Consider the following 13,745-nt stretch of genomic DNA (forward strand, 5'->3'; position numbering starts at 1 on the left):
TCGGCTTCTCCGTCAGCGCCGCCCGCCATGCTTCTCCCGATCTCTCGGCTGCAGATCGAAATGGACACACGGTATATTATGTATCAGATTGGATCATAAACTGTGTAACACTCAAGAATGTACTCTATTGTAATATGCAAGGTAATATATCATGTAATTGACAAAACCATGGATCATTGTAATCCCTAAGGTGAATAATAAATAAATAAATCAACCCAGGGATACAAATATTTGACAGTAGAAAGATAATGAAGGTAAAAACATATATTCGGAACAATATAAGGATTAACAGAGTAAACAGATATGTTTATCACTCTTTATATTCTATCATTGGAGTTATTTATATTCATTTGGTTCCTTTATTTTTCTAGGAATTTATTCACTTTGTAGTACAAGTTTTCTAGGTAGTTCATACTACAAGGGTCGTTCAAGGTTGACCGGGATTTTCGTACGTAAAAAATCGATGAATAGCCAGATCATGATGAAACGTGCGGGTGACGTAATGTATTCCTTCAGGAGTAACTAGCGCCCGGCATGACGTATTTCGTGCATGCGCAGCAGTTGCAGCGAACATGGCGGCAAGCAGTGTGTCTGTGGCTGTTGAGCAGCGGCGTGTAATCAAATTTCTCATGAAGGAGAAAGTGAAACCAGCTGAGATTTTCAGACGATTGCAAGCACAGTATGGTTAACAAACGATGTCGCGGACAAGACCAAAAGACGCAGCATGGAGTGGCTGCATAAAGGTTCCCTGCCCCCCAAGAAAAGCAAAACGCAGCCGTCCAATGGAAAGATCATGGCAAGTGTCTTCTGGGACATGAAGGGCGTTATCCATGTGGTTTTTCTGGACAAAGGGAGCACGATTAATGCCCAGTATTACTCCACATTGTTGAGTGGTGCTGTACGGAAGTCCATTCGCAAGAAAAGACCTGGGATGTTGTCTGGAAATGTCATTCTTCTCCATGACAATGCCCGCCCTCACACGGCCAATGATGTGACAACAACAACTCTGGCCGACATGCGTTAGGAAGTTCTGCCCCATCCCCCCTACAGTCCGGATTTAGCCCCCAGTGATTATCATTTGTTTGCACCCCTTAAAGACCATCTGGGAGGGAAGAAATTCACGACAGACGAAGCACTGCGGAGCGATGTCCTCCAGTGGCTACGACAACAACCAAGTTCTTTCTACGCCAAAGGAATTCGGGAGCTGCCAGAACGATGGCAACGGTGCCTCGGCGCGCATGGAGAATACTTTGAAAAACTGACATAGTTTGGTGTTTCTTCTGCTACCTATTTCCTCTGCAGAAATAAAAGTCCCGGTCAACCTTGAACAACCCTTGTATATGATAAGACATTAAAACAGCAAATCGAGTTCCAGTTTAAATCATTTTTCAATATTCCTTAATTGAATACAAGCTATGAATAATGCAATATGAAATAGATTGTAGCATACAGGACATAACTTGAGCCTTTGATATTAAAGATCTCTTGCACAGAGGTCTAAGTTATGGAAATTGTTACAAGGCCAGAAAGTTAATTTATTCTGAATGGTACAACATTGATACCAAATGCTTGTAAAAACACTATCTGTTGTAGAAAAACAAGGAATGTGTTGTATATAATATTAAATAGTAATGAATTTTACATTTATAAAAAAACTTAAAATGTATTTTTGAACAAAGTAAGACACTATCTTGTGTCAAATTTTCACACACCTTTCCAATATCTTTATTTAAAAAATTACTGCTGTATGAAATTTGTAAAGGAAATGAACAAATACTCTTGTAGCAGCTTTCAGACTGAAGTAACAAGAAACACATTCACTGTGCATGCACAACTAACAGATGAAGATTATATGACGTATGCTAATGAGAAAACAGCCAGTTCAACAAAAACTACAAAGCAGCATGTGCAGCTTGTTATTCACCTCAGTATGAAAGATTGTGTTTATTTATGAAGGTTAGTTTCCAAATGATATGGGTTGTTTTTCACCTTTTATGTGTCCCTTGTTTGAAAGGTCCCTTACATGCACTAATAATGCAAAACAAAATACTCACTGTTTCTTCAAAATGCTCTATTCCTTTATTCCTTGTGACCAAAACTTACTCATATACATGTAAACAAATTTTAACTCTCAAATTATCATATGCAGACACGTGTACATTTTATTTTTTACTGAAACATGAAATAAGTTTTAATGTTCATTTTTCATATTTTTCAGTGGTGTAGGTTCATTTTCCTACCTTCTTTTGTCATGAAATGATGCAAAATGTGAATTATGCAACGCCATGGGAAATTGATTAATTATGCTGTAAAAATTGAAAGGCAAAAATGAACTCCTTTATACAGAAATAAACCTAATACTCTTGCAACTACACAAATGTACTCTTAGAAAGGAAATGTTTATTTTGTGTAATAAGTATCATTTTAAAATCATGAAACTTACCATTGGATGTACTCGTGCTCTCATCAAGCTGTTCCCCTTCAGTGATAGGCTGCATGGATGTAGACATCTTCATATCATCTCCCACAAAACTTTCATTGACAGACCCACTTTTAGATGGGGAGCTATCATTCTTAAACCCAACAGATTTCTTTCTGTTTGCAGAATCCTTACTCTCGCCTGCAAATTTCCTGTGAATAGACCTGAAATTAAAATTGTGGCATTGAACAGTTATCATCTCTGTAGGATGATTCTGTTAATATGATTCTTCATTTCATTTTCACACCACATGCAAGTATTCCATTTTGTTGCGCATGTACTTGACCAATATTAAGCAAGAGATATAGAAATAAAAGTTTATGTAATATAAGATAGGGATATTAATGAAGGTTGTACTATTGTAATGATTGTTACTCTCAGTATGCTTAGTACAAAAAAAAATTCATATATCTACAATATTGCAAATTACAACAAAAATTAGTCTCTTAGGTTTGCATACAGAAGTTCCATGGGTTCAAAGAAAAGAAAAGTGAATAGACGGGGGGGGGGGGGGGGTTGCAAGAGGGTGCCTCCACATCCCATGATTTTCATCCATACCCCTTTTTCAAAAGCTATGTTCAACCAAAAACATTAACTCTTACAATGTCATATTATGTTATGTCATCATATTGAGCATTGAATGTTAGGTATTGAACTGAGTCCACTGTTACTATATACAACAGGCAAGCATTCATTCTGCTCTGAAAGAGGAACTACATTTACTTCCTTGTACTGGTGGCAATCTCTATAAAGATCAGTGGCAGTTGTCTTTCTTTCGTCAACATTGTTATTAAGAATTGTTTGTTGTGATGGCTAAAGAAGTTTCAAGTTTTCATTATTTTCAAGAATGTACTCCTTAAATTTCATTCCACACCCCCTAAGCACCCCTACATGATTAATCCTGGCAGTGCCTCTGGGATGGATGAGTGAAGCCACACAGGAAGGCTCCATGTACAGCAAGAACCCGTTGGCTGTATGCCGTAATAATTGTTATTTCTTGCAGTGCATATGACTGCATAACCTTGGAAAAGCCAGGGTCGGATGGTTTCCTTTCATAGATATGTATTTATCAATTGTGTACCTACATTTCTACTGTGAAATATGTAACTATTTTATGTATATGTTTTCGTGGAAATGGCGCCAGCAAACGTAGTTGTGTCTAGCTCAGCTCCCGCTAAAAGTAGAATTATTTCATATATTAGGTGTGCCAAGTGTTGTAAAATAGTGAAGAATGGTATAATTTGTGATAACTGTGACATTTGAATCATTTTCGATGTGCCGGAGTGGATGAGAATGATTTAGCAGATGAAAATGTGGAGTGGAATTGTCCACGATGCTACACAGATGCCCAAACCGGCAAGATGGCAACTGATTACGCTAGTAAAAATAATTAAGCATCTCTAATGAAGATTATTGAAATATTGGAAAATGGCTTACAAGTTCTGAAGATTGAAAATGAAGAGTTAAGGAAGAACACTACTTTTCAAGCGGAAAATGAAGGTAAGCTTACCACTCCAAAGCAAGTAAGTCCAAGACAACGGGAAACTGTCCACTATAAAGCCAGAAAGAACAATCAAATTATTTTTAACAATAGGATGTTTCCGGTTCTAAAAAATAGATTTCGGCCTCTATCAGATTTACCCACTGATATAGAGGAAGAAGAAAAGTGAACAACAATCTCCGAGTGACAAAAACTGAGTACAGTCTAAGAACAAAACTAGGCCTATGAACATTTGTATATATTCCAGTAGTCAGGAAGGAGGGGTTTATTCCAATATCTTAAGAGATAGTCATCATAAAATTACAAGTATTGTAAAGCCCGGGGCAAAATTCTGTGTTGCTACAGCCGAGACATTAGTAAACAGCTCAGTTGACATTCCAGTTCTGTTAGCAGGAACAAACGATGTCACCAGAAATGAAACCAAGGATTTTCTGTTTTCCCTACAAAGTAAACTTCAGGAACTTCGAAGTGCCAGGCAAGTGTGTGTCTTCTCTGTGTCTCGACGACATGATCTGCCGCAGTGGTCCACCATCAACAGAGAATTAAACAAAGCAAATAATGAAATGGACAAGATATGTAAGCGTTTTAGAAATGTTCTTTACGCAGACATAAGTAATCTAGGAAATAGGTTTCATACTGCCCATGGTCTGCAACTTAATAGATTAGGTAAAAATTTTGTTAGTGATAAGATATTGGAATTAGCAAATAAGTGTACTCCTAAGCCTATCCCTCTAACTTTCAATACCGATATTTTTTAGATCATTAGGTAGGCCTATGTCTAATACTCCGAAAGATCATCAAAATAATTCAGAAGTCAGGCTGGTAGAAGTTGTTGTTAGTAGTCTTAGTAGTTTTAATAATTAATATAGGCCTATGTCTAATACCCTTGAAGATCATCCAATAAATTCAAAAATCAAGCTTGTGGAAGTTGTTATTAGTAGCTTTAATAATAAATATAAGCCTGATGAAATTGTAACTCTTCTCTGGAATACCCAAGGCTTCTCAAATAAATATACCTTTGTTGAAGACTATGTCTCTACATTGAATGCAGATTTCTTATGTATAATTGAGCACTGGCTACGTCCCAGTGAAATTGATCTTTACGGGTTTTAAGGGCTGCAACTTGAGTAGTAGTTATTGTAGACCCAGCAGAAAACATGGAGGATGTGCTATTTTCATGAAGAAAACCCTTTTCTCATAGGCCTGTCCACAGTGTAAACAGCATGTCTATTGAAATGGTATTTGAGGATACGGCATCTTTTCTTGTAGACATAAACACTATTTTAGTTGCGGTATATAGGCCGAATGTTGAGTGTAAAGATTTTAAATTATTTATTGATAGAATGCACAACCTCTTAGAACATGTGTGTACATTTAATGCTAAGATTATTTTATGTGGAGATTTCAATATTGACTTTCGGTTAGTAAAGAATCTAGAAGGTGTTATGTTAAATAATCTATTTTCCTCGTTCAATTTAGCTATAACTACAACTGAGATTACTAGGCCCAAACTCGGAGGTGGAAGTTGCCTTGATAACATAGTTACTGTTATGGATGGGTTAATTAAAAGCTCAATTGTTAAAACAGTTGAATCTGATCATTGGGCAGTTTTACTCAAGTCTCAGGTTAACTTTCTTAAAGTTGCATCTAAAATTGATACCAAAAACTGCAAGTTAAGGGTGGGACTAATTAAAGAGGAAAATATTTTAAAATTTCACAATGAATTATCACTTGTTAACTGGAAAATTATGTATCGTTCTGTAAATAATGTAAATGACAAAGTGAAATTTTTAATGTCTGAAATGTCTAATTCAGCTGAAAGGGCATTTCCTCTAAAGTATGTTGTAGGCAAACTTACTAAACCCAAACCTACAAGGGTTAGAAGTAAAGAAATTGACAAACTCAAAGGAGAATGTGAACGTTTTTATGACTATTATATTAGTACTGGTTCAAATGGCACGAAGAATCTGTATATAAATAGTAAGAAGAAACTAGTTAAGGAAACTAGGATTAAGGTTAATGATAATTTTAAACAACTCTAGTAATAAGTCAAAAGCAATGTGGGATATTGTAAAAAAAAATAGTAATTCCATACATGTGAACAGAAAAGCTTTTAATAATCAACTTAGCGTGTCTGAACTCAACAATTTATTTATTAATAAAGTTGAAGAAATCCTGAACAAAGTTTCATCTTGCCCAAGTAAATATGATTCAAGTTTGTATTTAAATGGATTATTAAAACCTACCACTACTTTTAATTTCCATCTAGTTGAAGTAAAAGACATTGACAGAGCAATCATTAATATGAGTAGTAGCAGATGAGAGGATAGTTATAACTTTAGCTCCATCATATTGAAATATGGAGTAAATTTTATAAGGGAACATTGAACTCGTATTATAAATTCATGTATTATTGGGTGTTTTCCCTGAATATTTCAAGTTTCTAAAAGTGATACCCATATTTAAAAATGGTAATAAGTTTTCTTTTCCTGACAGTTACAGACCTATTTCGTTGGTTCCAGTCGTATCAAAAGTTTTTGAGATTGTCCTAAATAATCAGATTGTTGATTATTTTGAACAAAATAAGTTATTTAGTAACTCTCAATTTGGCTATAGAACTGGGCTAGGTACTGTTAAGGCTGCTGTCTATTCTTGAAAAATTGTATATTAGGGTTATACAGTAAGAAAATTGTTAATGTGAAACACTATGATTTGTCCAAAGCATTCAATGCTGTATCTCGCTCTGTTCTGCTAAAAAAGTTAAGATTTTTTGGTTTTTAGGATGGAGGGCTGTCACTTTTGCAATCATATTTAAGTGGGAGATCTCCGAGACTAGTTTTTGAGGAAAAGGAGTCAAATTTGTTACCTGTTAAACTTGGAGTTTGATCTATTCTGGGTCCTATTCTTTTTTATTATTTTCATAAATGATTTGCCATATAACATTTCAACACCCTTGGTCAGTAGTTACCTATTTGCTGATGATATCAATATCTGTTTGAACTTGGATTCTAATAATATTTTAAGGTCCTCATTAAAATCTACTTCCGATATTGTTCAGGACTTTTGTACTGCTAACTTGCTTTGTATAAACACTGGTAAGATCCAAAACTTAGAACTTACATATAATAGTAATAATCATAATACAGAGCATGAAAATAATTCTGTCACCTTTTTGGGATTTTTAATAGATCATCATTTGGAATGGAAGGATTATATCAGTAGAGTTGAATCCAGAGTTAGCAAAGGGGTTTATTTAATGCGTAGGTTAAGATTGCATGTAAGCTTGAAGGTTCTAAAAACTGTTTATTGTGCACAGATACACAGTCACTTAAGCTATGGTACCTTACTTTGGGGTCATCAGCCTTCAATAAAAAGGTTATTAAAAGTGCAAAAGATATGTGTAAGATTAATGTGTGGTCTTCCAAGCCGTGGCCACTGTAAGTTAAGTTTTGTTAGACTAGGTATTATGACAGCTTCTGCTATCTTTGTATTCCAATGCCTGCTCTATATAAAAGAAAACATTCACATTTATGAGGAGTTAGGGTGTTCACATACCTATCAAACCAGAAATAGGGATTGTTTAGGATTGTTTAGATGTAATTGCATCAAGACCTTTACTATATGTCAGTTAAGTTTCACAATGCTCTCCCTCTGTCTTTAAGGCAACTGTCCTTTTTAAAACTCAAAAGAAAACTGCAAAAATATATTGACTAATAATTGTATATATAGGGTAGAAGAATTCTTTGAAATTAATTTTGTTAGGTAAACTAGTTATGCTTGTAAGATAATAATGTTAACTACTAAATTTATGTAAGTGGTGTTACGTTTCTAAAATGCTGTTGGGATGTTTGTTTGTAAGATTTATATATACTTTATTAGTGTAAGGCTAGGTTATATTTCTGATGATTGTAATACATGTGATGTTCTCATATGTTTCTACAATAAAAATTAATATTATATTATAAATAGACAATGATGGAAATATGGCAAATATCTACCCAGCCCCTGTCCTTCTCAATATCTCTCCTCTCCCTCCAGTGGTGTACACATACAAATACGGGCCACTTTGTGAACAAGCTTAACCAACATCATTACTAGAACCTGGACCTTTAGGTGCTACACCTACAATAAAATAATGTTGGGTGCTTCCATATATGAAGTCTCTTATCTTATATATCACCATATCACCATATAGACCCATACTGTGCTACCCCTAATTTGCACCTAAACAAAAATTTTGCATCAATTCTGCCCTTAAAACATGGTTCAGTGAGCAAATGAAAGTAAAAATGCACGATTATATATGACGTTCTGTAAATAGAGAATTTTTGGAAGAAATGGGAAATTCTTGCATTATGGGAGAGAAATTCTTCCTGACAGATAAACGATTAAGCTTTGAGTTCACCAACAAAGAAAGCTAAAACATAATTCAGTGCAACTCATTCCTCTTGTATTCAGAAACCAGTGACAGGGATGAGTGGAAGACTCATGGATTCTCTACTTTAAAGAAATCAAAGTATATATTCATTTCTCAGAATACTTTCTTTGTACCTTTTAAAATGAGAAAAATAAGATTTCTTGATTTTTCTTGCACCTAAATATGAACCTATTTTGTTTTTCCTTGCACCTAAAGATCTGGGCTCTAATCATTACAGATCAGACATTGCACAATATGTATTAATCATGGACTACACAATTGCCAAATTCCATTGCCTTTTCTTTGTCTAAGAACATATTAATAATGATAGTTTAGTATCAATAGATTATAATCAAAAGTTTTCTTATTGCTATTACTACCAGCCTACTTTTTTATATCAGGAAACCTACAATTCCTCTCCTGGAAAAGAAACCCAAACATTAAAATTCTATCATCTATGATGAAAAGTGATTTTTGCCTCTTCCTGAGAATTTCTGCAAACAACACCCTTGTCTACTCAGCTTGTCAATCCAAGCTTTTTCATAAAAAAATATAAGTTCCACTCCACTGTTTTATGTGCAGTACAAAGAAGTGGCACAAGGGATAGGCTAGAATGGGACTCAGCCCATCCAAAAACAGGCTACCCCACACTGCCAAAATATGGAAATTTCATGATAAGAACAAAATAAAAGTATAAAGATGATGATGAATATGCCAGCAGTAGCTGGTGGCTCCGTATTAGGTGAAGGGCTAGGAGGAAGAAAATGGGGGAAAATTACATCAATACTTATTAGAAACCCAATTTTTCTAGTATGTATAACTGTAAATCTAATTTTCTCTATTACCCCATTTTCCTCCTACCAGCCCTTCACTTAATTCAGAACCACCAGCCGCCACTGATGTATGGCTGCTTTTCTTTGAAAATGTGACCCACATAAATCTTTTGACAGCCATCCAATGGCATCACCACTGGCAGTACAATAATTTCCATAATATCACTAACACTACTCACACTTGAATTCTCTTAAGTTTGCTGTTTTCCACATTTCCATTTTGAATTCTTCTAGAAATCGGATCTAAACTGGAATCATCTGCATTTTGTAACTTCAGCTGCTCTTTTTCAAAGTAATCATACAGCCTGTTTGTCCACTCTCCCACAGTACGAATATGTAACCATACAGATTCTGCAAGAAATATTTTGGATTATTCATAACTGTAACAATAGATATGAAAGTAATTATAACTGTCAAATGTTATTTCAATACATGCTTACATAAATATTTCATAATTTATTTTAATCTTGTATGTACCTATATAAGCACTATGCAAATTTTTTTCAGGCGGGGGTTCAGGGAAGGACTGCATTACAATTTCAAAAATTTAATTTTCAAAATTGTCGAGATTGTAATCTTGGGTAATTTTTTCCCTCAATTTCTTTACTGCTTTCATTTGAAAATTTTGATTTTCTCAAAATTTCAGAGATCCCCCCTGCATATGCCAGTGTATGTGAGGATGCAAATAATTCATTATTTTATCATATCTAGAAAGATTATATGAATAGTCCCTAAACTTTCTAATACTAAGTATTCCCGTTCTGTTCCCTTTACAGAAAACCTTGTCCTTGTAACATTTCCAGAAATACTTATGTAACGTACTGAAGTTGATTTAATCTAAGGGCTATTTTTCTATTTAACTATTGATTTGCCCTCCTAAAATGTCTTCAAATCTTTAAAAAATATTGTTCACCATCATATGTCGACTCACTATTAAAAAAAAACTGCCCTTATATTACTGTCTGAGGTAAGACTGTAATAAAAAAATTGAGTTAACCAGCCTTGCAAATAAAGAGGAGGGTACTGAAGACATTTAAATCATCAATACAGTATTTCAAAGAGAACGTTTAATGTTCCATTTTATGAATTACATACAGAGTTTCAGAAAAATATACAACTGAACTCAGCAAACTATTCTCTTTCTTTTCTTTCACTTTTTTCTCTCCCATTATAAAAACATATTTTAATATTGATACTCGTACTTTCCCAGGTATAAAGCAACAGCTTACCACTTTGTTTCAATTTTCCACGAAAGACCTAAAGAAACAATAAGTTATCAGAAAAAATGTTTATTATGAAAAAAGCATAATAAATTATTTATTAGCATGTAATGTAATTGGACATTTTCATTGTCTAGTGCTTTATACAGCCAAGCAGAGAAACAGCGAGATAAAAAAGATCAACTCAAAAGGCACAGTATGCACACCATACATATCTGGGTTACCAGAAAATATGAGTCAAATATGCTCTGATAGCCATAACTATGACATCCTCAGTTTGTTTGCAACAAGAGAAACAACCAAACTTACCTTCTTGCTCAGGAGCACTGCTGATTGTAAACGGATGCCACTCATATTTAGCAATTGCTGGTATGTTCACAAACACGTAATCTCCAGGGTGGAAGTCAAAATGCTGTGGCCTCTTGATCACCAGGTGAGTGACTCTTGATGGTAACAAGATTCCTGAACTTATGTATGTTTTCCCTCTGTTTGTTCTCATGTTGATCAGCCGAACAATCCTCTCAATTAGATAAATTATGCCAGGAACTATGAACCACTTCCAAAAATTAGGTCCATGGAAGATCAGAAGCAACCAAAATGGGATATACATCAGGTGAGTGAAGTAAAATATCTGAAAGAAAATTCCAGTATTACATGCTTGCATGTGTATCTTTGTATGAGAAGCAGAGGAATGTAACTACAAATATGTGGTTTTCATTTCTGTTTAACGAATCACCTCTGAAGAACTCTATTTGGGTCAGACTGACTATCTCCACTTCTAGTCCTTAGCAGTAAGGTGGAGTCTCTTATCTCTAATTTACGAACTCTTTTTAAGAGTCAGACATATTCCCAAGAAGACATTATTTCATCTCTCCTGTAAATTTTATAAATTTTAGTTTTAGTCCATCTGGTTCTCACACAGCGCAATATATACAAACATATACAGTATTAACTGAAGGTCCCAAACAGGCAAAAGTTACAATTTCATAAATAAATACTGCAATATAGTATTCAGTGATATTTAGTTAATTCTTTCACATTCAGTTAAACTAAACTGAGAAATCCTATGCATAAGTGTTTGGAAGTAAGTACTTAAATGTAGCAATTACTTCCATCAAGTAACAGTAACTAAAACTAGTTACTTCTAAAATGAATTGTAACAGTAACTTTCTCATATATTGACTACTGATTTTAACAGTTACTTCTAAGTTAGTTTTCTATACATCTGAACAGTTATCAACACAATTACTACTTGCTAGAAATGGAAACAAAATTGTAATCTTCACTTATACTGATATTTGTTTTGAGCAAAGGGTGTACATGAGATTTTTTTTTTTTTTTTAAAAAAAAGGGGGTTCCTTTGAATTTTATAACTTCCAAAATTTAATGTCTAAACATATAAGGTTTATTTTCATTTAAGATGGAATGACCTACAATATCATGCCTGAACAATTGTGTTTCCATAATGTCCCACACCAGTCAACGAACACAAATGAAGCACATCATGTGATATCCTACAGAGGGGGGAATACTTCATCGAACAAATCGATACTGGGGACCCATCATGAGTCCATCACTTTCAACCAGATTCAAAGTGTGCCTCCATGCACTAAAAAGTTCAAGGTTATCTCATCAGCATACATGGGCGTCCACAGGATTTTTTCCAGGGAGGGGCAAGCAAGGCAATTTTTTCCAGGGGGGGGGGGGCAAAGGAGGCATATTTTTCCCCATAATAATGATGCTCCCTCAAAAAACACTATTTTAGTCTAAAATTATATTGTTCCTTCCAGGTATTTATAATAAATAACAAATTACTTTGGCTGAAATGAAATTATGTGTGAAATATATAATTTTCAGGTGGACATTCATTTTCCAGGGGGGTGGCTGGGGTCCCCCCCCCCTTCCGGACGTCCATGTCAGCATACAAAGTTCTGCTAATCTTGTTTCAGGACTCTCATGGCTTTATAGTGGCAGACTTTATGCCTCATGGTTGACACTGTCAATGCCATTGTATCATGTTGCCTTGCAGAAGCTTTGACAAATCCATTTGCCACAATCCTCCTAGGCTCCTGAGCAAAAGGGTCATTCTACTCGATGACAAAGCCCATCTGTACATGACCAAATAAAATGCAGAAATTGATTAACACTTTTGATTGGGAAAGCTTGGAACATCCACCTTATATTCCATCTTATATATCGCATCCAGCAATTTTCATTTCTTTGTGCTCTTCAAGAATCACCTGGCTGATGACAGCTGAAGCCACTGTCAACATCATCTCATATTGGATGCACAAGCAGCTGGCAATATTATTTTCTGACAACTTTCAAAGGTAGGTCAAATGAGGCATTGTGGATATTAGGGGCGAACTTGACAAAGGTTGAATTTTCTTTCATTATTGTATCATATACATTGAAGGTTGTAGGAACACATGCAATATCTGAGAGGAGTCTAACTCGCCTTTAATATTCTGAAATTTGTTTTAGAATAGGACAGACATTTTTAAAACTGCTAATTCCCGCAACTTCAGTTTGCCCTTAATATGCCTCAAATGACGAGCTAAGTGTCTGAATGTGCAGAAACATTATGTGGAAAAAATAAACAAAAATCTGGCACACTTGTAGTTAGTTTTTCCTATCCCATTTTGTGACTTCTTTACTAACTTACCCCAATACATAAGGATATATTTTTTTCCTATAATTTCATACCTCAAAGGAGCCGCCTCTTCGAACAAATGGTTGTGAACAAAGAAACATCACAACCAAGATTATAACTAGAGCCACTCCTGTTGGATTTGCAGCTCCGGGAACTAAGCCAAATAACCCCGGATCACTTGTTAGAATCCACTCGTAGAAGGTGAAATTTCCTTTGTTCACAACTGGATCTGGCACTACAGCAACACCTGGCAATTTAAAAAATAATAAGACAATTGACAAAAATTATATATACTGGTATCACCTTTATTATCCTACACAACTCATTCAACAAATTTCTGATTAAATAATAAGAAAGAGTACTTTCATATTTCAATGAATTATATAAATGCTCAATTAGAGAAAACTTCCAAGGCTATTAAAATGAAAATATAAATTAAATGTGAACTTCAGGTTTCATCAGGGTTACAGCACTCTTACAATACCATCACACAACACTGTACTCTTTAAGAAAGCACCAATGATTTCCAATAACCTTGTGAGTGGCCAAAACAATGTGGTTGGTTCCTTCATATAATAAGTTACTGAAGAAATATTTACTAGATCGTTGTTTTTACTCAACACATGAATACTTGACAATAAA

At 34.8% G+C, this 13,745-nt stretch overlaps 1 protein-coding gene across 4 annotated transcripts in view; it reads right to left on the bottom strand.

The window, feature by feature from the left end:
• Nox (NADPH oxidase) overlaps positions 1-13,745 on the bottom strand; it is a 390,569-nt gene that overhangs the window by 15,675 nt on the left and 361,149 nt on the right. For 3 of the 4 annotated variants that reach the window (XM_083125013.1, XM_083125017.1, XM_083125015.1), the window contains 4 exons: positions 13,157-13,350; positions 10,760-11,081; positions 9,410-9,581; positions 2,444-2,643 (listed from right to left, as the gene is read on the bottom strand). In XM_083125013.1, coding sequence (XP_082981139.1) covers positions 2,444-2,643; positions 9,410-9,581; positions 10,760-11,081; positions 13,157-13,350 — 888 coding nt within the window. The remainder of the gene's footprint in view (positions 1-2,443; positions 2,644-9,409; positions 9,582-10,759; positions 11,082-13,156; positions 13,351-13,745) is intronic. The other variant, XM_083125014.1, reaches the window with a different exon arrangement.

This window comes from Lepisma saccharinum, chromosome 7, assembly GCF_977018435.1.
Source record: "Lepisma saccharinum chromosome 7, izLepSacc3.1, whole genome shotgun sequence".
In the NCBI taxonomy this organism is placed as follows: Eukaryota; Metazoa; Arthropoda; class Insecta; order Zygentoma; family Lepismatidae; genus Lepisma; species Lepisma saccharinum.